Source organism: Nerophis lumbriciformis, linkage group LG36, assembly GCF_033978685.3.
Source record: "Nerophis lumbriciformis linkage group LG36, RoL_Nlum_v2.1, whole genome shotgun sequence".
NCBI classification, from domain to species: Eukaryota; Metazoa; Chordata; class Actinopteri; order Syngnathiformes; family Syngnathidae; genus Nerophis; species Nerophis lumbriciformis.
In genome coordinates this window covers 13,495,001-13,519,125 of record NC_084583.2, presented here as the reverse complement: position 1 = coordinate 13,519,125, position 24,125 = coordinate 13,495,001, and the positions used below count along the sequence as shown (strand labels likewise).

The 24,125-nt window shown below is 38.7% G+C and overlaps 1 protein-coding gene across 1 annotated transcript in view; it reads left to right on the top strand.

Moving 5' to 3' along the window:
- trpc7b (transient receptor potential cation channel, subfamily C, member 7b) overlaps positions 1-24,125 on the top strand; it is a 210,705-nt gene that overhangs the window by 186,025 nt on the left and 555 nt on the right. Inside the window, exons 10-11 of the mRNA XM_061930380.2 lie at positions 13,608-13,694; positions 15,912-15,987. Of these exons, the coding sequence (XP_061786364.2) occupies positions 13,608-13,694; positions 15,912-15,987 (163 nt within the window). The remainder of the gene's footprint in view (positions 1-13,607; positions 13,695-15,911; positions 15,988-24,125) is intronic.

Here is a 24,125-nt window from a genome sequence, read left to right as displayed (position 1 = left end):
GTAACATATTATGGTAAGAGTCATTCAAATAACTATAACATATAGAACATGCTATACGTTTACCAAACTATCTGTCACTCCTAATCGATAAATCCCATGAAATCTTATACGTCTAGTCTCTTACGTGAATGAGATAAATAATATTATTTCATATTTTACGCTAATGTGTTAATAATTTCACACATAAGTCATTCCTAAGTATTGTGAGAGTCCAGTCCATAGTGGATCTAACATAATAGTGTGAGAGTCCAGTCCATAGAGATCTAACATAATAGTGTGAGAGTCCAGTCCATAGTGGATCTAACATAATAGTGAGAGTCCAGTCCATAGTGGATCTAACATATTAGTGAGAGAGTCCAGTCCATAGTGGATTAAACATAATAGTGTGAGAGTCCAGTCCATAGTGGATCTAACATAATAGTGAGAGTCCAGTCCATAAAGATCTAACATAATAGTGTGAGAGTCCAGTCCATAGTGGATCTAACATAATAGTGAGAGTCCAGTCCATAGTGGATCTAACATAATAGTGTGAGAGTCCAGTCCATAGAGATCTAACATAATAGTGTGAGAGTCCAGTCCATAGTAGATCTAACATAATAGTGAGAGAGTCCAGTCCATAGAGATCTAACATAATAGTGTGAGAGTCCAGTCCATAGTGGATCTAACATAATAGTGAGAGTCCAGTCCATAGTGGATCTAACATATTAGTGAGAGAGTCCAGTCCATAGTGGATTAAACATAATAGTGTGAGAGTCCAGTCCATAGTGGATCTAACATAATAGTGAGAGTCCAGTCCATAAAGATCAAACATAATAGTGTGAGAGTCCAGTCCATAGTGGATCTAACATAATAGTGAGAGTCCAGTCCATAGTGGATCTAACATAATAGTGTGAGAGTCCAGTCCATAGAGATCTAACATAATAGTGTGAGAGTCCAGTCCATAGTAGATCTAACATAATAGTGAGAGAGTCCAGTCCATAGTGGATCTAACATAATAGTGTGAGAGTCCAGTCCATAGTGGATCTAACATAATAGTGAGAGAGTCCAGTCCATAGTGGATCTAACATAATAGTGTGAGAGTCCAGTCCATAGTGGATCTAACATAACAGAGTGAGATTTCAGTCCATAGTGGATCTAACATAACAGAGTGAGATTTCAGTCCATAGTGGATCTAACATAATAGTGTGAGAGTCCAGTCCATAGTGGATCTAACATAATAGTGAGAGTCCAGTCCATAGTGGATCTAACATATTAGTGAGAGAGTCCAGTCCATAGTGGATCTAACATAATAGTGTGAGAGTCCAGTCCATAGTGCAACTAACATAATAGTGAGAGTCCAGTCCATAGTCCAGTCCATAGTCCATTAGGGACGGCGTGGCGCAGTGGAAGAGTGGCCGTGCGCGACCCGAGGGTCCCTGGTTCAATCCCCACCTAATACCAACCTCGTCATGTCCGTTGTGTCCTGGGCAAGACACTTCACCCTTGCTCCTGATGGGTGCTGGTTAGCGCCTTGCATGGCAGCTCCCTCCATCAGTGTGTGAATGTGTGTGTGAATGGGTAAATGTGGAAGTAGTGTCAAAGCGCTTTGAGTACCTTGAAGGTAGAAAAGCGCTATACAAGTACAACCCATTTATCATTTATAGTTGATCTAACATAACAGAGTGAGATTTCAGTCCATAGTGGATCTAACATAATAGTGTGAGAGTCCAGTCCATAGTGGATCTAACACAATAGTGTGAGAGTCCAGTCCATAGTGGATCTCACATAATAGAGTGAGAGTCCAGTCCATAGTGGATCTAACATATTAGTGAGAGAGTCCAGTTCATAGTAGATCTAACATAATAGTGTGAGAGTCCAGTCCATAGTGGATCTAACATAATAGAGTGAGAGTCCAGTCCATAGTGGATCTAACATAATAGTGTGAGAGTCCAGTCCATAGAGATCTAACATAATAGTGTGAGAGTCCAGTCCATAGTGGATCTAACATAATAGTGTGAGAGTCCAGTCCATAGTGGATCTCACATAATAGAGTGAGAGTCCAGTCCATAGTGGATCTAACATATTAGTGAGAGAGTCCAGTTCATAGTAGATCTAACATAATAGAGTGAGAGTCCAGTCCATAGTGGATCTAACATAATAGAGTGAGAGTCCAGTCCATAGTGGATCTAACATATTAGTGAGAGAGTCCAGTTCATAGTAGATCTAACATAATAGTGTGAGAGTCCAGTCCATAGTGGATCTCACATAATAGAGTGAGAGTCCAGTCCATAGTGGATCTAACATATTAGTGAGAGAGTCCAGTTCATAGTGGATCTAACATAATAGTGTGAGAGTCCAGTCCATAGTGGATCTAACATAACAGTGTGAGAGTCCAGTCCATAGTGGATCTAACATAATAGTGTGAGAGTCCAGTCCATAGTGGATCTAACATAATAGTGAGAGTCCAGTTCATAGTGGATCTAACATATTAGTGAGAGTCCAGTCCATAGAGATCTAACATAATAGTGTGAGAGTCCACTCCATAGTGGATCTAACATAATAGTGTGAGAGTCCAGTCCATAGAGATCTAACATAATAGAGTGAAAGTCCAGTCCATAGTGGATCTAACATAATAGTGTGAGAGTCCAGTCCATAGAGATCTAACATAATAGTGTGAGAGTCCAGTCCATAGAGATCTAACATAATAGTGTGAGAGTCCAGTCCATAGTGGATCTAACATAATAGAGTGAGAGTCCAGTCCATAGAGATCTAACATAATAGTGTGAGAGTCCAGTCCATAGAGATCTAACATAATAGTGTGAGAGTCCAGTCCATAGTGGATCTAACATAATAGAGTGAGAGTCCAGTCCATAGAGATCTAACATAATAGTGTGAGAGTCCAGTCCATAGAGATCTAACATATTAGTGTGAGAGTCCAGTCCATAGAGATCTAACATAATAGTGTGAGAGTCCAGTCCATAGTGGATCTAACATAATAGAGTGAGAGTCCAGTCCATAGAGATCTAACATAATAGTGTGAGAGTCCAGTCCATAGAGATCTAACATAATAGTGTGAGAGTCCAGTCCATAGAGATCTAACATAATAGTGTGACTGTGACTTATAGTCTGAAAAATACGGTAGGCTCTGTGTTCATTAAACTCAACAATAGGTCTGACTGACATGTTTGAGTGTGACACAAAAGTCTTGGGCCACAAGGTCAGTCATCAACAGAACCGCCACAAAGAGAAGAATAAATGCAACACTTCTCCAGGGTTGATGGCAGACAAAGGAGATAATCACGCTGCAAACCTCGGCTGCATCTTCACGTTTGTTCATTTTCCACTTGTCTCGCTCTCAAGTCTAATAAAACCCCTATGATGGAAAAAATAGCACAGGCCATTGAGCAGCCAATCAATGCACGTGGCGTTTCCCGGACGTGAATAAGACTCGGCCCAGCGCCCCAGCTTACCTATTAGCCAGGCTGTTAGACCCGCCTGTGTCTGCTCCGAAGGCATGGTCGGACTATTGGATTCGGACAAGATGGGTTCCAGCCTGCTGCCTCGCTCGGCTCCTGGCTCCTTCTCAGCAGCACTGACAGTTTAAAGTCCAAAGTCAAGCAGATGCAATCAATACATAAAATCACACCGGCGGTCCGCAATCTTTTCCTGCCGCGCGTTTTTAGACTCCGTCAAATGGAACGTTATCCATCAGTTGAGAAGGGATACACCAGGGGATGTTGATAATCATTCCAGATAGGCTGCGTGCGCTTTGAAGACTGATTAAATGTCTAAAAAAAAAAAAGCGCGGTAATATTGATTCATATTGCACCTTTCAGTAGAACGTGAAATTAAATATAGTCCACTACAAGAAATTGCAGGCCTGAAACACGCATGTGGAAGTCGCTTCCTAGCGGTTCCACTGACAAAGTTTTAATGTTTTTTTTCTTTCAAAAATGCTTTCTCGTGACTTTGCAGTCACTCCCAATCCTCTCTCTAACTCTGCTCCCGGCCGCTTGCTGTTAAAGACAACAGAAGATTAGATTAGCACGTACCACCTGTGAAATCTAATCACCTGCCAGCTGTGTCTTGCCATCAGCACACGCCCCGCCCCTGCCCGATGGTGCTCGTCCTCAGCACCCTGGACAGCGGCGGTGACTTTTGCTCCTACAAGCTGCGCTGACTACACCTCCCCCCCATACTTGCCAACCTTGAGACCTCCGATTTCGGGAGGTGGGGGGAGGGGTGGGCGTGGTCGGGGTGGGACGGGGGCGTGGTTGGGGGCGTGGCTAAAAGGGGAGGAGTATATTTACAGCTAGAATTCACCAAGTCAAGTATTTCATATATATATATATATATATATATATATATATATATATAAGAAATACTTGACTACTTGACTTTCAGTGAATTCTAGCTATATATATATATATATATATTTATTTTATTATCTAAGATGCAACCTATGCTTGAAAGAGAAACTGTTTATTATATACCGTCCAGACCTGTCATCCCTCAACAAGCGCAGCGAAATTGTATCAGCACGCCACCACAGACGGAAACACCTCCTAGGTAACACATGAGCCAATCACCACGCCCCTACGCCAGCCTGTACCCACCCACTCTGTGCCCTATATAAACCATGGTATGTGAATGCTTCCATTAAAATCTCCTGATGATTGAGGGAACCCCTCATGAAACAGGCCTGTAGAGATGAAGTAGTCTTGTGATTTTTTTTCCCACACATACATATATTGCGCTCTACTACGGTATCGAGCACTATTTTTTGGATAACCTTATTAAGACATATATATATATATATATATATATATATATATATATATGTATATATATATATATTTATATATATAAAAGAAATACTTGAATTTCAGTGTTCATTTATTTACACATATACACACACATAACACTCATCTACTCATTGTTGAGTTAAGGGTTGAATTGTCCATCCTTGTTCTATTCTCTGTCACTATTTTTCTAACCATGCTGAACACCCTCTCTGATGATGCATTCTGCTTCGTCTCCTTGTTGTGTGCGCAGTTGTGCACTCTCTAAAAGCCCTAGAAGTTAATGTCACATATGCAGTATACAGTAGATGGCAGTATTGTCCTGTTTAAGAGTGTCACAACATTGCTGTTTACGGCAGACAAACTGCTTTAGGTAGACGAAAACATGACTGCTGTTGTTGTGTGTTGTTGCCGTGCTGGGAGGACGTTAATGAAACTGCCTAACAATAAACCTGGAGGGGGCGTGGCCTCCAGCTCCGCCTGAATTTCGGGAGATTTTCGGGAGAAAATTTGTCCCGGGAGGTTTTCGGGAGAGGCGCTGAATTTCGGGAGTCTCCCGGAAAATCCGGGAGGGTTGGCAAGTATTCCTCCCCCCACAACACATCTTGACAAAATGAGAGAAAACAAATATTTTGTTATTATTTATAAAAAGTTGATTAGCGTACTTTTCGAAGTATAATCCTTTCATTTTCTCAAAACTCGACAGTGCGCCTTATAACCCGGTCCGCCTAATGTACGGAATAATTCTGGTTGCGCTTACCGACCTCGAAGCTATTTTATTTGGTCCATGGTGAAATGATAAGTGTGACCAGTAGATGGCAGTCACACATACCTACTCAGTGGCCTAGTGGTTAGAGTGTCCGCCCTGAGATGAATTACCATGAATTGATTAAACATGTTGAAAAACCTATTCGGGTGTTATCATTTAGTGGTCAATTGTACGGAATATGTACTGTACTGTGCAATCTACTAATAAAAGTCTCAATCAATCAATCAAAAGATCGGTAGGTTGTGAGTTCAAACCCCAGCCGAGTCATACAAAAGCCTATACAAATGGGAGCCATTACATCCCTGCTTGGCACTCAGCATCAAGGGTTGGAATTGGGGGTTAAATCACCAAAAATTATTCCCGGGCGTGGCCACCGCTGCTGCTCACTGCTCCCCTCACCTCCCAGGGGGTGATCAAGGGTGATGGGTCAAATGCAGAGAATAATTTCGCCACACCTAGTGTGTGTGTGTGACAATTTAACTGTAACTTTAGACTGCAAGGTGATGGCAGTCACACATAAGAGATACGTGTCGACTGCGATATGACTCAAGTAAACAGCACCGACATATTATATGTTCAATTGAAAATATAGAACATTACACACGGCGCTCAAAAACCCATTAAAATGTTTTAGTAGGACTTTGGTAAGCTATGAAGCCGCACCGCTTGATGGATTGTACTGTGCTTCAACATAGGAGTATTATTATGGTGTGTGTATAAGGTAAGACATTTTATCTGGTGTTTTGTTTCGCAATATTATGCAAAAGCAACTTTTCTTACCCTCTGGTACCTGCTGATCTGTATTTGGGATCTGCATAAGTCCTGAAAAATTGCGCGCGTGCGCCTTTGTAGTCCGTGGCGACCCCATAGTCGATAAACTTCTTCTTTTTCTATATGACATTCATCCTCCACTGTTGCCATTTCTAATATAAAGTAGTGTAAATTTCTTACTTATATCTGTCAGTAAACTCGCCATGAAAGCGCTAAAACATACCGGTGTAGTGAGTTTTAATTATTCACCCAAGGAACTTTAGTTATCCTCTTAAGGCCCAAGCTGTTGGTTTACATGCTTTTTTTTTATTTCTCTTTGCTATTTGGGCTTATTGGACCCTAATTAGAATAAAAACTAAGAATCATATTTTGATATGGTGTACTTAGTCCATAAGTACACAAACGTGTACTTCATGTTTAGTGACATGCTAATTCTTATTTTTACACTTTTTTTTTTCCAAATTCCATTATATGTTATACTCTTCTGACACCACCAGATGGCAGTATAGTTGTCCACATAAGTGGCCATAAGACCCCAATTCAGTAGTGTACACAATTTTGGAAATAAGAGCTAAAAGGTGCTGTCCGCGCATGTGGCCACTATTATTAGAGGGTTACGGTCGGACGGTTTTTCACGGGACACATTTCCGGCGTTGTTGTTGTTGCACTAGTGAGCCACGGATGAGGAGATGCTGCTCCGTTATTGATTGAAGTAAAGTCTGAACGTCATTAAAACAGTTAGCGCCATCTTTTGACACTTCTTGCACGTTACACCGCTACAACAAAGATGACGGGGAGAAGACACTGTCGAAGGTGAGCCACGTAAATAAGACCGCCCACAAAACGGCGCATCCTGAAGCGACTGTCAGAAAGCGACTTGAAGATGATGTGTAAAACATCATCTATGCAACATTTTGACCAAAGAACCACCATTACATGTTATGTAGACCACAAGGAAGTCTTTTACATTCAGAAAAAAAAATATATATATATGACTCCTTTACTCTGCAGCATCGCGTGGACATCGGGGGCGGTACCTCTGGATTGGCAGACCGGGGTGGTGGTTCCTCTCTTTAAGAAGGGGAACCGGAGGGTGTGCTGTAACTATCGTGGGATCACACTCCTCAGCCTTCCCGGTAAGGTCTATTCAGGTGTACTGGAGAGGAGGCTACGCCGGATAGTCGAACCTCGAATTCAGGAGGAACAGTGTGGTTTTCGTCCTGGTCGTGGAACTGTGGACCAGCTTTATACTCTCGGCAGGGTCCTTGAGGGTGCATGGGAGTTTGCCCAACCAGTCTACATGTGTTTTGTGGACTTGGAGAAGGCATTCGACCGTGTCCCTCGGGAAGTCCTGTGGGGAGTGCTCAGAGAGTATGGGGTATCGGACTGTCTGATTGTGGCAGTCCGCTCCCTGTATGCTCAGTGCCAGAGCTTGGTCCGCATTGCCGGCAGTAAATCGGACACGTTTCCGGTGAGGGTTGGACTCCGCCAAGGCTGCCCTTTGTCACCGATTCTGTTCATAACTTTTATGGACAGAATTTCTAGGCGCAGTCAAGGCGTTGAGGGGATCTGGTTTGGTGGCTGCAGGATTAGGTCTCTGCTTTTTGCAGATGATGTGGTCCTGATGGCTTCATCTGGCCAGGATCTTCAGCTCTCACTGGATCGGTTCGCAGCCGAGTGTGAAGCGACTGGGATGAGAATCAGCACCTCCAAGTCTGAGTCCATGGTTCTCGCCCGGAAAAGGGTGGAGATCTTGCCCCAAGTGGAGGAGTTCAAGTACCTCGGAGTCTTGTTCTGATAAAACAGAAGTTATGTTGTTCGGTCCAAGTCGCTCTCCCTCCCCCAACGTTGACCTCGGCACTCTGACCCCGTATCTCAGCGACTCTGTCACAAACCTGGGGGTAAAGTTTGACTCAGATTTTAAATTCGAAAAACAAATCAGCAGCGTCATTCAAAAAAGCTTTTATCAATTACGCCAAATAGCGAAAGTAAAACCGCTTCTATCAAGACATGATCTTGAGAAATTAATCCACGCTTTTATCTCGACTCGTCTTGATTATTGTAATGCCCTGTATGTAGGCATTAGCCAGGCCTCCCTCGCCCGCCTGCAGCTCGTGCAGAACTCTGCTGCTCGTCTGCTAACACAGACCCGCAGACGTGAGCACATCACCCCTATTTTAGCGTCCCTTCACTGGCTCCCTGTGCGTTACCGAATACATTTTAAACTCCTTTTATTTGTTTTTAAATGTTTAAACAACCTCGCGCCAACCTATCTCTCCGACCTCCTTCAGCCTTACTGCCCCACCCGTTCCTTAAGATCAGCCGATCAGCTGCTGTTGACGGTCCCCGACACAAGGCTGAAGCTTAGAGGTGACAGAGCTTTCGCCGTTGCTGCTCCCAAGCTCTGGAACGACCTACCCCTGAGTGTTAGACAAGCCTCCTCTCTTCCTGTTTTTAAATCTCTCTTAAAAACATACTTTTATTCCATGGCTTTTAACACTGAGTGATATCCATCCTGCAATGGCGCCCCATAATACACCTGCTGTGATCCTGTTTTTATGTTTTTATGTTTTTATTAATTCTATTTTAATTATTTATTTTTTATCGTGTTCTGTTTGTGTTGTGTTGTGTTTGCTCGGTACTCGTTTTATCTTTTAACCTGCTCATTGTACAGCACTTTGGCTACCCCTGTGGTAAATTTTAAATGTGCTCTATAAATAAAGTTGATTTGATTTGATTTGATTTGTTCACGAGTGAGGGAAGAGTGGATCGTGAGATCGACAGGCGGATCGGTGCGGCATCTTCAGTAATGCGGACGCTGTATCGATCTGTTGTGGTGAAGAAGGAGCTGAGCCGGAAGGCAAAGCTCTCAATTTACCGGTCGATCTACGTTCCCATCCTCACCTATGGTCATGAGTTTTGGGTTATGACCGAAAGGACAATATCACGGGTACAAGCGGCCGAAATGAGTTTCCTCCGCCGGGTTGTAGGGCTCTCCCTTAGAGATAGGGTGAGAAGCTCTGTCATCCGGGGGGAGCTCAAAGTAAAGCCGCTGCTCCTCCACATCGAGAGGAGCCAGATGAGGTGGTTCGGGCACCTGGTCAGGATGTCACCCGAACGCCTCCCTCGGGAGGTGTTTAGGGCACGTCCGACCGGTAGGAGACCGCGGGGAAGACCCAGGACACGTTGGGAAGACTATGTCTCCCGGCTGGCCTGGGAACGCCTCGGGGTCCCACAGGAAGAGCTGGACGAAGTGGCTGGGGAGAGGGAAGTCTGGGCTTCCCTGCTTAGGCTGCTGCCCCCGCAACCCGACCTCGGATAAGCGGAAGAAGATGGATGGATGGATATGACTCCTTTAATGCGCCTTATAATCCGGTGCACCTTTTGTATGAAAAAAAAAACCTGACTAGACCCGCTCATCGGCAGTGCGCCTTATAATCCGGTGCGCCCTATGGTCCGGATAATAGGCTAAATACCCTATAATAAAGGAGCTGGTCGGATCTCTCCATGAAGTGGCTCGCTGCTGTCAGACACATTTTACAACTGTCTGCATGACTTTATTTACAATAAATAAAATGATTATTGACAAATTTAATTAATGTTATAATCGTCCATACCCCATTTGCAATGCATCTAAAAGTCGATGATTTCCCCCACCTCTAATGCCGAACACCAGAACCACAGTACTGGGAGGGGAAGATGCACATGTAATGATTTAGCAGACGCAGCGGGATTGAACAAGGCTGAAATTGTTTTGCGTCTATATTTAGTGCGTCTAGGAATGAAGTGCAAACTGTCAGTGGTGCAGAATTAGCAGTGAGAAGGTAGGCTCCCTCCCACGTGTGCTGGTCAACATGAATGGACTGTCAGAAATAAATAAGAGACTTAGTGTTTATGTAGCAGTATCATTTTATAGCTGATGGATGATTTCAGGGGCTGATTCACACAAATTCAATAGATTTTTTTTTAATATAGAAGATATATTTTTAACATATCTCCCTTATGGTAGACACTCTTTGCAAAATAAATTTTTTTGCACTCGGTGCCAGCATTGTAGATGCACTGCTGGACTGCGTCTAAAATGCCCTTTAAAAGTGGTGTTAGGGTTGTTTCCATACCAATATTTTGGTACCGGTACCAAAATGTATTTTGATACTTTTCTATATAAAGGGGATCACAAAAAATGGCATTATTGGCTTTATTTTAACAACAAATCTTAAGGTACATTAAACATATGTTTCTTATTGCAATTTTGTCCTTAAATAAAATAGTGAACATACTAGACAACTGTTGTGTTTGACAGAGGGAGTTGACAACACAGACACCAGGGGGCAGTAAAGCTCTATGATTTATTATATATATAGACAATATATATATATAATAATAAAACAATACTAACTAATAACTATAGAATGGTGTGTGTGACAAAACCCAAGAGTGTGTGGGTGAGGCTATGTGTGTGGTTAGCTGTAGTGTGTGTTACCTAGTGTTGAGTAGAGCGAAAGGAGGGACAAAGCAGGAAGGCAGTCCGTGAGCAGGCAAGCAGTCAAGGGTAGGAGAGTGGCAGCGTAGTCCGTGTCCGAGCAGGGGTCGAGGATCGAGGTAGGCTTTCAGAATCCAGAGGGGAACGACAGGGGATCACAATAGGTGAAACTCGGGAAAGCACTGTGGGAGGACAACACGGACATCAGACACGGAGGGAAACGCAGAGAGAAAAAGAGAACATAAAGCTTGTGTCGGCTTACGGTACACAAGAGAGAACTAAGTTCCCGCAAGGATCCTTTGGTCCACTGGTCCTTATAACTCATTAGTCGCAGGTGTGCAGATTGCCGATCGCCCACAGCCTTGCCGGCAAGGGCGTGTCTCGGCGCGCGAGCAGACCCAGCTGCCGGGGAAAAGCGGGTTCGAGCCCGCGCCGTGACAGTACCCCTTTCCTTATGGACAGATTCCAGATGTCCCAAGACTGAAATCAGAACACAAAGATCAAAAGACAAGGGAGGGCGGAGGGGAGAACTGGTGGTGGGTCGCCGGCCCAAGTGTCCCCGAAACCATCGGGGACGAGTCTGGTGGCGGCGGCGAGTGGACCTCCGCTGCAGCCGGCGAGTCGAACGGTCAATGAACAGCCACCCTCTAGGCCGACGGGAAGGCGGACGCGAGGGGCACCTAAACCATAGCAGCCTGCGAGTACCACGGCCATGTCCTGGGCGTCACAGCTGTTGGCGCGAAAAGCGTCCATGCACTGGCCATAGAGGGCGCCGCGTGCGGGCGCCTGATGGCCGCCTCTGCATGCTGGAAGTCGCGGGAACGACAATGCAGGAGACAAGGAAGACGATGTCGTCGAAGCCGAAGACGAGGAGGACGATGCCGTCGGAGCCGGAGACGAGGAGGACGGCTGAGGTGCAGAAGCATGTGCTGGCCGTGGTGCTGAAGCCGGTTCTGCTGGCCGAGGTGCTGAGGCCAGCGCTGCCCGCCGAGGAGCTGAGGTCGGCGCTGCCCGCCAAGGAGCTGAGGTCGGCGCTGCCGGCCGAGGTGCTGAAACCGGCTGAGGTGCTGACACGGGGGCCAGCCTGGGAGCTGGTGCTGACATGGGGGCCAGCCTGAGGGGCCAATCCTAATTAGTCTGCTGGCGTATGCAGTAACATATTGTGTCATTTATCATTCTATTATTTTGTCAACATTATAAAGGACAAGCTGTAAAAATCGATTATTAATCCACTTGTTCATTTACTGTTAATATTTGGTTATTTGCTCTTTTAGCATGTTCTATCTACACTTCTGTTAAAATTTAATAATCACTTATTCTTCTCTTGTTTGATGCTTTACATCAGTTTTGGATGATACCACAAATTTAGGTATCGATCTGATACCAAGTAGTTACAGGATCATACTTTGGTCATATTCAAAGTCCTCATGTGTCCAGGGACATATTTCCCGAGTTTATGAATATAATATGAATTTGTTTTTAAAAAAGAAAAAAGATTTTGTGACGCACCTTGTGAAGCACCTCTTCCTGAGGGTGTTTCAGTGTTATAACTTCACCTTTATCTTTACTTTTTAAGCCAAAATGCATCCATTCTCCCTTTTCTGTCTATACACTGTGTCTGCTTGCAAGTACTCTGTGTGTGTGCGCTGCCGAACATGCTCCTCTGCCTGTAAAACCCGCAATGTCATGACGCTGTCATACCTGTAAAAAAAAAAATATGGCGAACTGATACTTGTCAAACAGAGTATAGTCCCGTTTTGGATTCATTAGTACCACGATACTATACTAGTACCGGTATACCGTACAACCTTAAGTGGTATATATTATAGGGGTGTAGAGGTCTCTCTGCTGTGAGGGTTCTCCTGGTGCCGACAGATCTTTCTTGAGCCTGGTGTACAGGTTTGAGCAAGTCTTTTATTGACATACACAAGCCTCACTTGCTTTCCAGCAGTACATATTTTAGGACTTTTCAGTCCAGCGTGTCTCTGCTTTCTCGCTCTAACTCCAACCCACGTGTCTCCTCCCGGCTGCTGCTAATAAGGGCGACAGGTGATTAGATAATCATCCCCAGCTGGGCAATCTACTCACCTGCCGCTGGCTTCGAGGCCGGGGCCATACACACCCCATTCCTGCAGGAGGCGCGCCGACCACGCCCTCCTCCACAAGGGGTATAATTGAGCTCTACCTCAAAGAACTACTCACCCCCAAATCCTCCACTCGACACCTCCGCTCCGGACAGGCTAACCTCCTCCAACCTCCGAGGACAAAGCTACGAACAATTGGAGACCGGGCTTTCTGCTCCGCCGCTCCCAGCCTGTGGAACGCTCTCCCTGACCACCTGAGGGAACCGCAGACTGTGGATGCTTTTAAAAAAGGCTTAAAAACCCTTCTTTTAAAAAAAGCCTTTTTTTAGATATATGCATAATAGTTCTAGCTATTAGGCTGTTCTGGTTTTTATTTGTATTTATTTTTTTATTATCTTTTTATTTTATTATTTTGCGTCTATTGTGGTAGCTTGGTGCTGCAAGGTATTCCGAGGTGCTGCGAGTCGGCCAGTTGCTGGGGTAGTGACCTTGTTTGTCAGCATGTCTGTGATCTTCTTTTAATTCTTTTTTTTATTTATTTATTTATTTATACACTAGCACTTTGAGGTTGTTTACTCAATGTAAAGTGCTTTTTTACAAATAAAATCTATTATTATTATTATTATTATTTTAGGTCTAGGGGAGTCGACAATTTTCTATTTCCGTTTTGCTATAAATGAAAGCCACGAATTTCAACATAGGATTTTTTTCTTCATCAGGGTGAGCACTTAGGAACGTATCCCTTTCCCGGGGAAGAGTTCCAGAACTTGTCGAGGAATTCTCGAAAACATCCAACCAGATACCAGGTGAGTTGAAGTGTTGAATGTGGATGAACGTACAAACCCCGTTTCCATATGAGTTGGGAAATTGTGTTAGATGTAAATATAAACGGAATACAATGATTTGCAAATAATTTTCAACCCATATTCAGTTGAATATGCTACAAAGACAACATATTTGATGTTCAAACTGATAAACTTTATTTTTTTTTTGCAAATGATCATTAACTTTAGAATTTGATGCCAGCAACACGTGACAAAGAAGTTGGGAAAGGTGGCAATAAATACTGATAAAGTTGAGGAATGCTAATTAAACACTTATTTGGAACATCCCACAGGTGTGCAGGCTAATTGGGAACAGGTGGGTGCCATGATTGGGTATAAAAACAGCTTCCCAAAAAATGCTCAGTCTTTCACAAGAAAGGATGGGGCGAGGTACACTCCTTTGTTCACAACTGCGTGAGCAAATAGTCAAACAGTTTAAGAACAACGTTTCTCAAAGTGCAATTGCAAGAAATTTAGGGATTTCAACATCTACGGTCCATAATATCATCAAAAGGTTCAGAGAATCTGGAGAAATCACTCCACGTAAGCGGCATGGCCAAAAACCAACATTGAATGACCGTGACCTTCGATCCCTCAGACGGCACTGTATCAAAAACCGATATCAATCTCTAAAGGATATCACCACATGGGCTCAGGAACACTTCAGAAAACCACTGTCACTAAATACAGTTGGTAGCTACATCCGAAAGTGCAAGTTAAAGCTCTACTATGCAAAGCGAAAGCCATTTATCAACAACACCCGGAAACGCCGCCGGCTTCTCTGGGCCCGAGATCATCTAAGATGGACTCATGCAAAGTGGAAAAGTGTTCTGTAGTCTGACGAGTCCACATTTCAAATTGTTTTTGGAAATATTCAACACCGGGGAAGCGAACCATCCAGACTGTTATCGACGCAAAGTTCAAAAGCCAGCATCTGTGATGGTATGGGGGTGCATTAGTGCCCAAGGCATGGGTAACTTACACATCTGTGAAGGCACCATTAATGCTGAAAGGTACATACAGGTTTTGGAACAACATATGCTGCCATCTTTTTCATGGACGCCCCTGCTTATTTCAGCAAGACAATGCCAAGCCACATTCAGCACGTGTTACAACAGCGTGGCTTCGTAAAAAAAAGAGTGCGTGTACTTTCCTGGCCCGCCTACAGTCCAGACTTGTCTCCCATCGAAAATGTGTGGCGCATTATGAAGCGTAAAATACGACAGCGGAGACCCCGGACTGTTGAACGACTGAAGCTCTACATAAAACAAGAATGGGAAAGAATTCCACTTTCAAAGCTTCAACAATTAGTTTCCTCAGTTCCCAATCGTTTATTGAGTGTTGTTAAAAGAAAAGGTGATGTAACACAGTGGTGAACATGCCCTTTCCCAACTACTTTGGCACGTGTTGCAGCCATGAAATTCTAAGTGAATTATTATTTGCAAAAAAAAATCAAGTTTATATGTTGTCTTTGTAGTGCATTCAATTGAATATGGGTTGGAAAGGATTTGCAAATCATTGTATTCCGTTTATATTTACATCTAACACAATTTCCCAACTCATATGGAAACGGGGTTTGTAATAATCAAGTTGATCTGCAGTGAGAAAATGTTATATTGTTGCAGTTGTTGTTTGACATAATAGATTATCCGGAAGGTTGCAGATGTATGCAAACAAATGTCAAAAAAAAAGCCCTTGCAATGGAGCAAATACAGTAAAGAAAAGGTAGTACAGTAGCAGAGGGCAGGTGTAGAGAGTGTGAAGGAGGTGCGACTATAATTGGAAATGGAGCACTTTAAGAGGCGTGTAATGAAAGGTCTTTTTTAATGAAAGGTAGTGACAGAAGTGAGGCGTGAATAAGAAGAAAAAGGTGAAGTGTCACAGGAAGAAGTGGCGAGATAATGAGGACCAAATGCCCCTAATGAGCTCTGTGAAGTGGACACTATATGCTCGCGCTTGGAAAATGAGCACTCAGGAGGAATACTCGTTTGTCTGCACTTCACCTCCGTCCTGAGAGATATTAGCTCGCCCGCCGGTCCAGCACATTATTATTTTTGTGGTCTTAAAAGGAGACAAGGGCGATTAAATATTGCAGAAGAAGGCATTGACTTGTTGCTGGATGCGACGTCAACACCGATGTGTGTGTGTGTTGAATGTTTACTTAGATGCACACTCTTACACCTCCTCATTTCCTTGCAGAAGATCATGAAGCGACTCATTAAGCGTTATGTCCTCAAGGCCCAGGTGGATAGAGAGAATGATGAAGTCAATGAAGGTAATGCCCTCCTTTTTTGCTCATTTATTCACTTGTGTAATTGTGGATATTGATGTTTCAACTCATGTACAATGTGGACATTTTACTAACTAAGTCATGATATCAAACTTACAATTTGTTTTAATAATCCTTTAGTCTTTCAAACTGTTTTTTTAAAGGAGCCATATGTAAAAATCTGGCCAGAAATGGTACTGCAATCACGGTCAAAATTCTGTAGTCCCCCTCTCTCTGACTGAGGTTGCCAGATAAGCAGCCGAATCCAGCTGGATGCACAGAAATGAGGCTATTTTCAGGAAGAAGTACGTCATGCCTGCGTAAAAAAAATACGAAATTGATATAAAATATTAATGTTATTAATAAATATTTTTTTAAATAACACTTTCTCTCTGATATGTAGTGGAATAGTTTGTATTTTATTTTATTGTTCTATTTATTATTTTATTTGAGAAGTTAAAAAAAAAATCATAATATTGACATACAAGTTAAAAAAAGTAAATTTTTATAAATATTTTTAATGTTTATAAGTTTAAAAAAAACAATAATCAGAATTCAATGTTATGCCTGTTCTGCTCCTGATGGGTGCTGGTTAGCGCCTTGCATGGCAGCTCCCTCCATCAGTGTGTGAATGTGTGTGTGAATGGGTAAATGTGGAAGTAGTGTCAAAGCGCTTTGAGTACCTTGAAGGTAGAAAAGCGCTATACAAGTACAACCCATTTATCATTTATTTATAATTAAGAAATATACTATTATTTCATAGATGGAACTAAATAAACACTGCCGTGCCTAAAAGGTTTTTATCACAAACCAGTATATTTTTTTTTATGTTATACTATTAGTCTTTGGGATTGTTGTTTGAAAATGATGATGAAATATTATTAATTAACTGTTTTTTAAAGGAGCCATATGTAAAAATCTGGCCAGAAATGGTACTGCAATCACGGTCAAAATTCTGTAGTCCCCCTCTCCCTGATGGAGGTTGCCAGATACGCAGCCGAATCCAGCTGGATGCACAGAAATGAGGCTATTTTCAGGAAGAAGTACGTCATGCCTGCGTAAAACAATACAAAATTGATATAAAATATTAATGTTATTAATAAATATTTTTTTAAATAACACTTTCTCTCTGATATGTAGTGAAATAGTTTTTATTTTATTTTATTGTTCTATTTATTATTTTATTTGAGAAGTTAAAAAAAAAAAATCATAATATTGACATACAAGTTAAAAAAAGTAAATTTTTGTAAATATTTTTAACGTTTATAAGTTTAAAAAAACAATAATCAGAATTCAATGTTATGCCTGTTCTGTTTTATAATTAAGAAATGTACTATTATTTCACAGATGGAACTAAATAAACACTGCCATGCCTAAAAGCTTTTATCACAAACCAGTATATTTTTTTTAATGTTATACTATTAGTCTTTGGGATTGTTGTTTGAAAATGATGATGAAATATTATTAATTAACTGTTTTTTAAAGGAGCCATATGTAAAAATCTGGCCAGAAATGGTACTGCAATCACGGTCAAAATTCTGTAGTCCCCCTCTCCCTGACTGAGGTTGCCAGATACGCAGCCGAATCCAGCTGGATGGACTGGGCTACTCCAAGGAACTTCAAACTTGGGACCATAATAGTTGAATAGACAAGAGTTTTGTCAATAACACATCTCTTGCCAACACATTTTACACAGGAATGAGGCTATTTTCAGGAAGAAGTACGTCATGCCTGCGTAAAAAAAATACAAAATTGATATAAAATATTAATGTTATTAATAAATATTTTTTTAAATAACACTTTCTCTCTGATATGTAGTGGAATAGTTTTTATTTTATTTTATTGTTCTATTTATTATTTTATTTGAGAAGTTTAAAAAAAAAATCATAATATTGACATACAAGTTAAAAAAAGTAAATTTTTGTAAATATTTTTAACATTTATAAGTTTAAAAAAACAATAATCAGAATTCAATGTTATGCCTGTTCTGTTTTATAATTAAGAAATGTACTATTATTTCACAGGTGGAACTAAATAAACACTGCCATGCCTAAAAGCTTTTATCACAAACCAGTATATATTTTTTAATGTTATACTATTAGTTTTTGGGATTGTTGTTTGAAAATGATGATGAAATATTATTAATTAACTGTTTTTTAAAGGAGCCATATGTAAAAATCTGGCCAGAAATGGTACTGCAATCACGGTCAAAATTCTGTAGTCCCCCTCTCCCTGACTGAGGTTGCCAGATAAGCAGTCGAATCCAGCTGGATGCACAGAAATGAGGCTATTTTCAGGAAGAAGTACGTCATGCCTGCGTAAAAAAATACAATATTGCTATAAAATATTAATGTTATTAATAAATATTTTTTTAAATAACACTTTCTCTCTGATTTGTAGTGGAATAGTTTTTATTTTATTTTATTGTTCTATTTATTATTTTATTTGAGAAGTTTAAAAAAAAAATCATAATATTGACATACGAGTTAAAAAAGTAAGTTTTTATAAATATTTTTAATGTTTATAAGTTTAAAAAAACAATAATCAGAATTCAATGTTATGCCTGTTCTGTTTTATAATTAAGAAATGTACTATTATTTCACAGATGGAACTAAATAAACACTGCCATGCCTAAAAGCTTTTATCACAAACCAGTATATTTTTTAAATGTTATACTATTAGTCTTTGGGATTGTTGTTTGAAAATGATGATGAAATATTATTAATTAACTGTTTTTTTAAAGGAGCCATATGTAAAAATCTGGCCAGAAATGGTACTGCAATCACGGTCAAAATTCTGTAGTCTCCCTCTCCCTGACTGAGGTTGCCAGATAAGCAGCCGAATCCAGCTGGATGCACAGAAATGAGGCTATTTTCAGGAAGAAGTACGTCATGCCTGCGTAAAAAAATACAAAATTGATATAAAATATTAATTTTATTAATAAATATTTTTTTAAATAACACTTTCTCTCTGATATGTAGTGGAATAGTTTTTATTTTATTTTATTGTTCTATTTATTATTTTATTTGAGAAGTTAAAAAACAAAATCATAATATTGACATACTAGTTTAAAAAAGTAAATTTTTTATAAATATTTTTAATGTTTATAAATTTAAAAATCAGAATTCAATGTTATGCCTGTTCTGTTTTATAATTAAGAAATGTACTATTATTTCACAGATGGAACTAAATAAACACTGCCATGCCTAAAAGCTTTTATCACAAACCAGTATATATTTTTTAATGTTATACTATTAGTTTTTTGGATTGTTGTTTGAAAATGATGATGAAATATTATTAATTAACTGTTTTTTTAAAGGAGCCATATGTAAAAATCTGGCCAGAAATGGTACTGCAATCACGGTCAAAATTCTGTAGTCCCCCTCTCTCTGACTGAGGTTGCCAGATATGCAGTCGAATCCAGCTGGATGGACTGGGCTACTCCAAGGAACTTCAAACTTGGGACCATAATAGTTGAATAGACAAGAGTTTTGTCAATAACAAATCTCTAGCCAACACATTTTACACAGTAATGAGGCTATTTTCAGGAAGAAGTACATCATGCCTGCGTAAAAAAAATACAAAATTGATATAAAATATTAATGTTATTAATAAATATTTTTTTAAATAACACTTTCTCTCTGATATGTAGTGGAATAGTTTGTATTTTATTTTATTGTTCTATTTATTATTTTATTTGAGAAGTTAAAAAAAAAAAAATCATAATATTGACATACAAGTTAAAAAAAGTAAATTTTTATAAATATTGTTAATGTTTATAAGTTTAAAAAAACAATAATCAGAATTCAATGTTATGCCTGTTCTGTTTTATAATTAAGAAATGTACTATTATTTCACAGATGGAACTAAATAAACACTGCCATGCCTAAAATCTTTTATCACAAACCAGTATATTTTTTTTAATGTTATACTATTAGTCTTTGGGATTGTTTGAAAATGATGATGAAATATTATTAATTAACTGTTTTTTTAAAGGAGCCATATGTAAAAATCTGGCCAGAAATGGTACTGCAATCACGATCAAAATTCTGTAGTCCCCCTCTCCCTGACTGAGGTTGCCAGATACGCAGCCGAATCCAGCTGGATGGACTGGGCTACTCCAAGGAACTTCAAACTTGGGACCATAATAGTTGAATAGACAAGAGTTTTGTCAATAACAAATCTCTAGCCAACACATTTTACACAGCAATGAGGCTATTTTCAGGAAGAAGTACGTCATGCCTGCGTAAAAAAATACAAAATTGCTATAAAATATTAATGTTATAAATAAAATAAAAATTAAATAACACTTTCTCTCTGATATGTAGTGGAATAGTTTGTATTTTATTTTATTGTTCTATTTATTATTTTATTTGAGAAGTTTAAAAAAAAAAAAATCATAATATTGACATACAAGTTAAAAAAAGTAAATTTTTATAAATATTGTTAATGTTTATAAGTTTAAAAAAACAATAATCAGAATTCAATGTTATGCCTGTTCTGTTTTATAATTAAGAAATATACTATTATTTCACAGATGGAACTAAATAAACACTGCCATGCCTAAAAGCTTTTATCACAAACCAGTATTTTTTTTTTTATGTTATACTATTAGTCTTTGGGATTGTTTGAAAATGATGATGAAATATTATTAATTAACTGTTTTTTTAAAGGAGCCATATGTAAAAATCTGGCCAGAAATGGTACTGCAATCACGGTCAAAATTCTGTAGTCCCCTCTCTCCCTGACTGAGGTTGCCAGATACGCAGCCGAATCCAGCTGGATGGACTGGGCTACTCCAAGGAACTTCGAATTTCCACTGCCTCTTACTAGGGGTTTAGGTGCTAAGACCGTAACAGTTGAATAGACAAGCGTTTTGTCAATAACAAATCTCTAACCAACACATTTTACACAGCAATGAGGCTATTTTCAGGAAGAAGTACGTATAATATCACAACAAATGGCAATCATATGGTTATTGTCAGTACTATCAGAAATCAAAGACTAAAACCAACTACAACCAACGCTAGCAATGGTTATACTGGTGAAGATAACTAGAGCATGCTTAATGTACGCCCAAAACTAAAGCGGAGACATTTTACCAAGGTATGCCTGTAGGCTACTGTTTCAAATCTTTCAGATTGCCATATAACTTGGTGCATGTAGTCCAAAGTATGCAAACACCAATGAGGAATTATTTTATCATGTGATTTGGCTGTCTCCATACCTTTCACATTGCCATGACGACAGCTGTGCTAATGTTGAGAAGGAAATAGGCACTGACACTACCCATAACCACATAGCTTTTATTTGTACACAATATAAGTTGCCTGTCAGTTGGACGACACATCAACATACAGGCTAACGAGCATTTATTTCCCCCGTTAGCCTGTAGGTCCATGTGTCATTGACCGGGCTAGCATGCTAAGCATTACACTAGGAGCTAAGAACCATCACACTAAGCATTGGTTGCAGGAACATACTAGCTTTGTTAGACAAGATCATAGACTGTATTGGACAATATAGTTTGCATACCAAATATCCATTTCCATTTATTACAAGTAATAAGAAAACGTAAATGCCTGACTTAGCTATCAAGGAGGAAACTTGCAAGTTTGGCATCAGGCATTCAATGGTCTCCATCTTTCAAAGACATCCCTGATACAAATCCTCGTTTTGTTCCTGGCTTTGTCGTGAATAAGTTGAGAATGGTAACTTTTAGATTGACTAAGGTCTGACATGTTTAGTAACTTTACCAGTGGCAGTAGATAGAGGAAGATGGCGGTGTGTCACTGGCAACTTGGATGTGACACACTCACCGTCTTTCTAATTGGTCAAACGGTGGAGGGCAGGGCATCGGAATTAAAACAATAACAATATTTCGGGGCTGTAAATCAAATTTTGAAATGAGCATATCCCGGCTGAACTACTGTTATCAGTTATAGAGATATTTGAAAAGAACATGATTTATTAATGCCTTTTGACATATCAGGGCCATTTAATGATGACTTGCCATGAAATGATTACATATTTAAATATTATTGTATTATTATTATCATTATCATTATAAAATATATATAAAAATATAACTTTCTCTCTGTTATTTTGTTTTTTAATATTATTATTATTATTATTATTATTATTATTATTATTATATTCTTTCATAAGTTAAAAAATCCTATTATTAATTACCAGACCAGTAAAAAAAAAGAAAAGTTAAATCCTATGTATGTTTATTTGTTTAAAAGATACTGAAACTTTACCCTTTGCACTACTGTCGTGGTTAAAAGTTTTTTTGGTTTTTTTACCAGTATTTATGAATAATATATTGTTTAAATGTATTCTATTAATCTTTCAGATAGTTATTTGAAAATTGCTATAAAATATTAATATTATCAATCAATATATTTTTTTAAACATGTTTTCTCTGTTGTGTAGTGGAATAGTTTTTATTTGTTTTTTTATATTTGTATTTATTTTTTATTTGACAAGTAAAAAAAATAAACATTCATAATATTGACATACTAATTTTAATAAAATTACATTTATTAGTTTAAAAAAACAATAATCAGAATGCAATTGTATGTCTGTTCTGTTTTATATTTAAGAAATATACTAATATTTCACAGATAGAACTAAATAAACATTTGCACTACTGCCATGCCTAAAAGCTTTTATCACAAACCAGTATATTTTTTTAATGTTATACCATTAGTCTTTGGGATTGTTGTTTGAAAAGGATGATGAAATATTGTTAATAATAATATTATTGTTTTTGGGTTATTATATATTAAAAAGATAAAACCTCTCTGTTATTTAATAGGGTAATTAGGTTTTGTTTTGTCTTAATTGTTATCATTTGATAAGTTTAACAAATAGTTCATTATAGAATATAATAGAATAGAAAGTATTTATTATATTTATTAATCCCTGGGGGAAATTCAGCACCACAGTTCGCTCACAATAGACAATAAACACTGAGGTATTCTTTACATGTGAGTAATATAAATACAGTCTATTATACAGCATTATTCACATGTGAGTAACATAAGTACAGTCTATTATACAGCATTATTCACATGTGAATAACATACATACAGTCTATTATACAGCATTATTCACATGTGAATAATATAAATACAGTCTATTATACAACATTATTCACATGTGAATAACATAAGTACAGTCTATTATACAGCATTATTCACATGTGAATAACATAAGTACAGTCTATTATACAGCATTATTCACATGTGAATAATGCTGTATAATAGACTGTATTTATATTATTCACATGTAAAGAATACCTCAGTGTTTATTGTCTATTGTGAGCGAACTGTGGTGCTGAATTTCCCCCAGAGTATACAACATTATTCACATGTGAATAACATACATACAGTCTATTATACAGCATTATTCACATGTGAATAACATAAATACAGTCTATTATACAACATTATTCACATGTGAATAACATAAGTACAGTCTATTATACAGCATTATTCACATGTGAATAACATAAGTACAGTCTATTATACAGCATTATTCACATGTGAATAACATAAATACAGTCTATTATACAGCATTATTCACATGTGAATAACATAAATACAGTCTATTATACAGCATTATTCACATGTGAATAACATAAATGCAGTCTATTATACAACATTATTCACATGTGAATAATATAAGTACAGTATTATACAGCATTATTCACATGTGAATAACATAAATACAGTCTATTATACAACATTATTCGCATGTGAATAATATAAATACAGTCCATTATACAATGTTATTCACATGTGAATAACATAAATACAGTCTATTATACAACATTATTCACATGTGAATAATATAAACACAGTCTATTATACAGTAATTCACATGTGAATAACATACATACAGTCTATTATACAGCATTATTCAAATGTGAATAACATAAATACAGTCTATTATACAACATTATTCACATGTGAATAATATAAATACAGTCTATTATACAGTAATTCACATGTGAATAATATAAATACATTATACATGTGATGATAATCACATGTATAATCACTGCTATGTTGGAATTCTTACTAATATTGATACTGTTGTTGATATTATTCATTTTTGTTTGACTACTTTTGGAT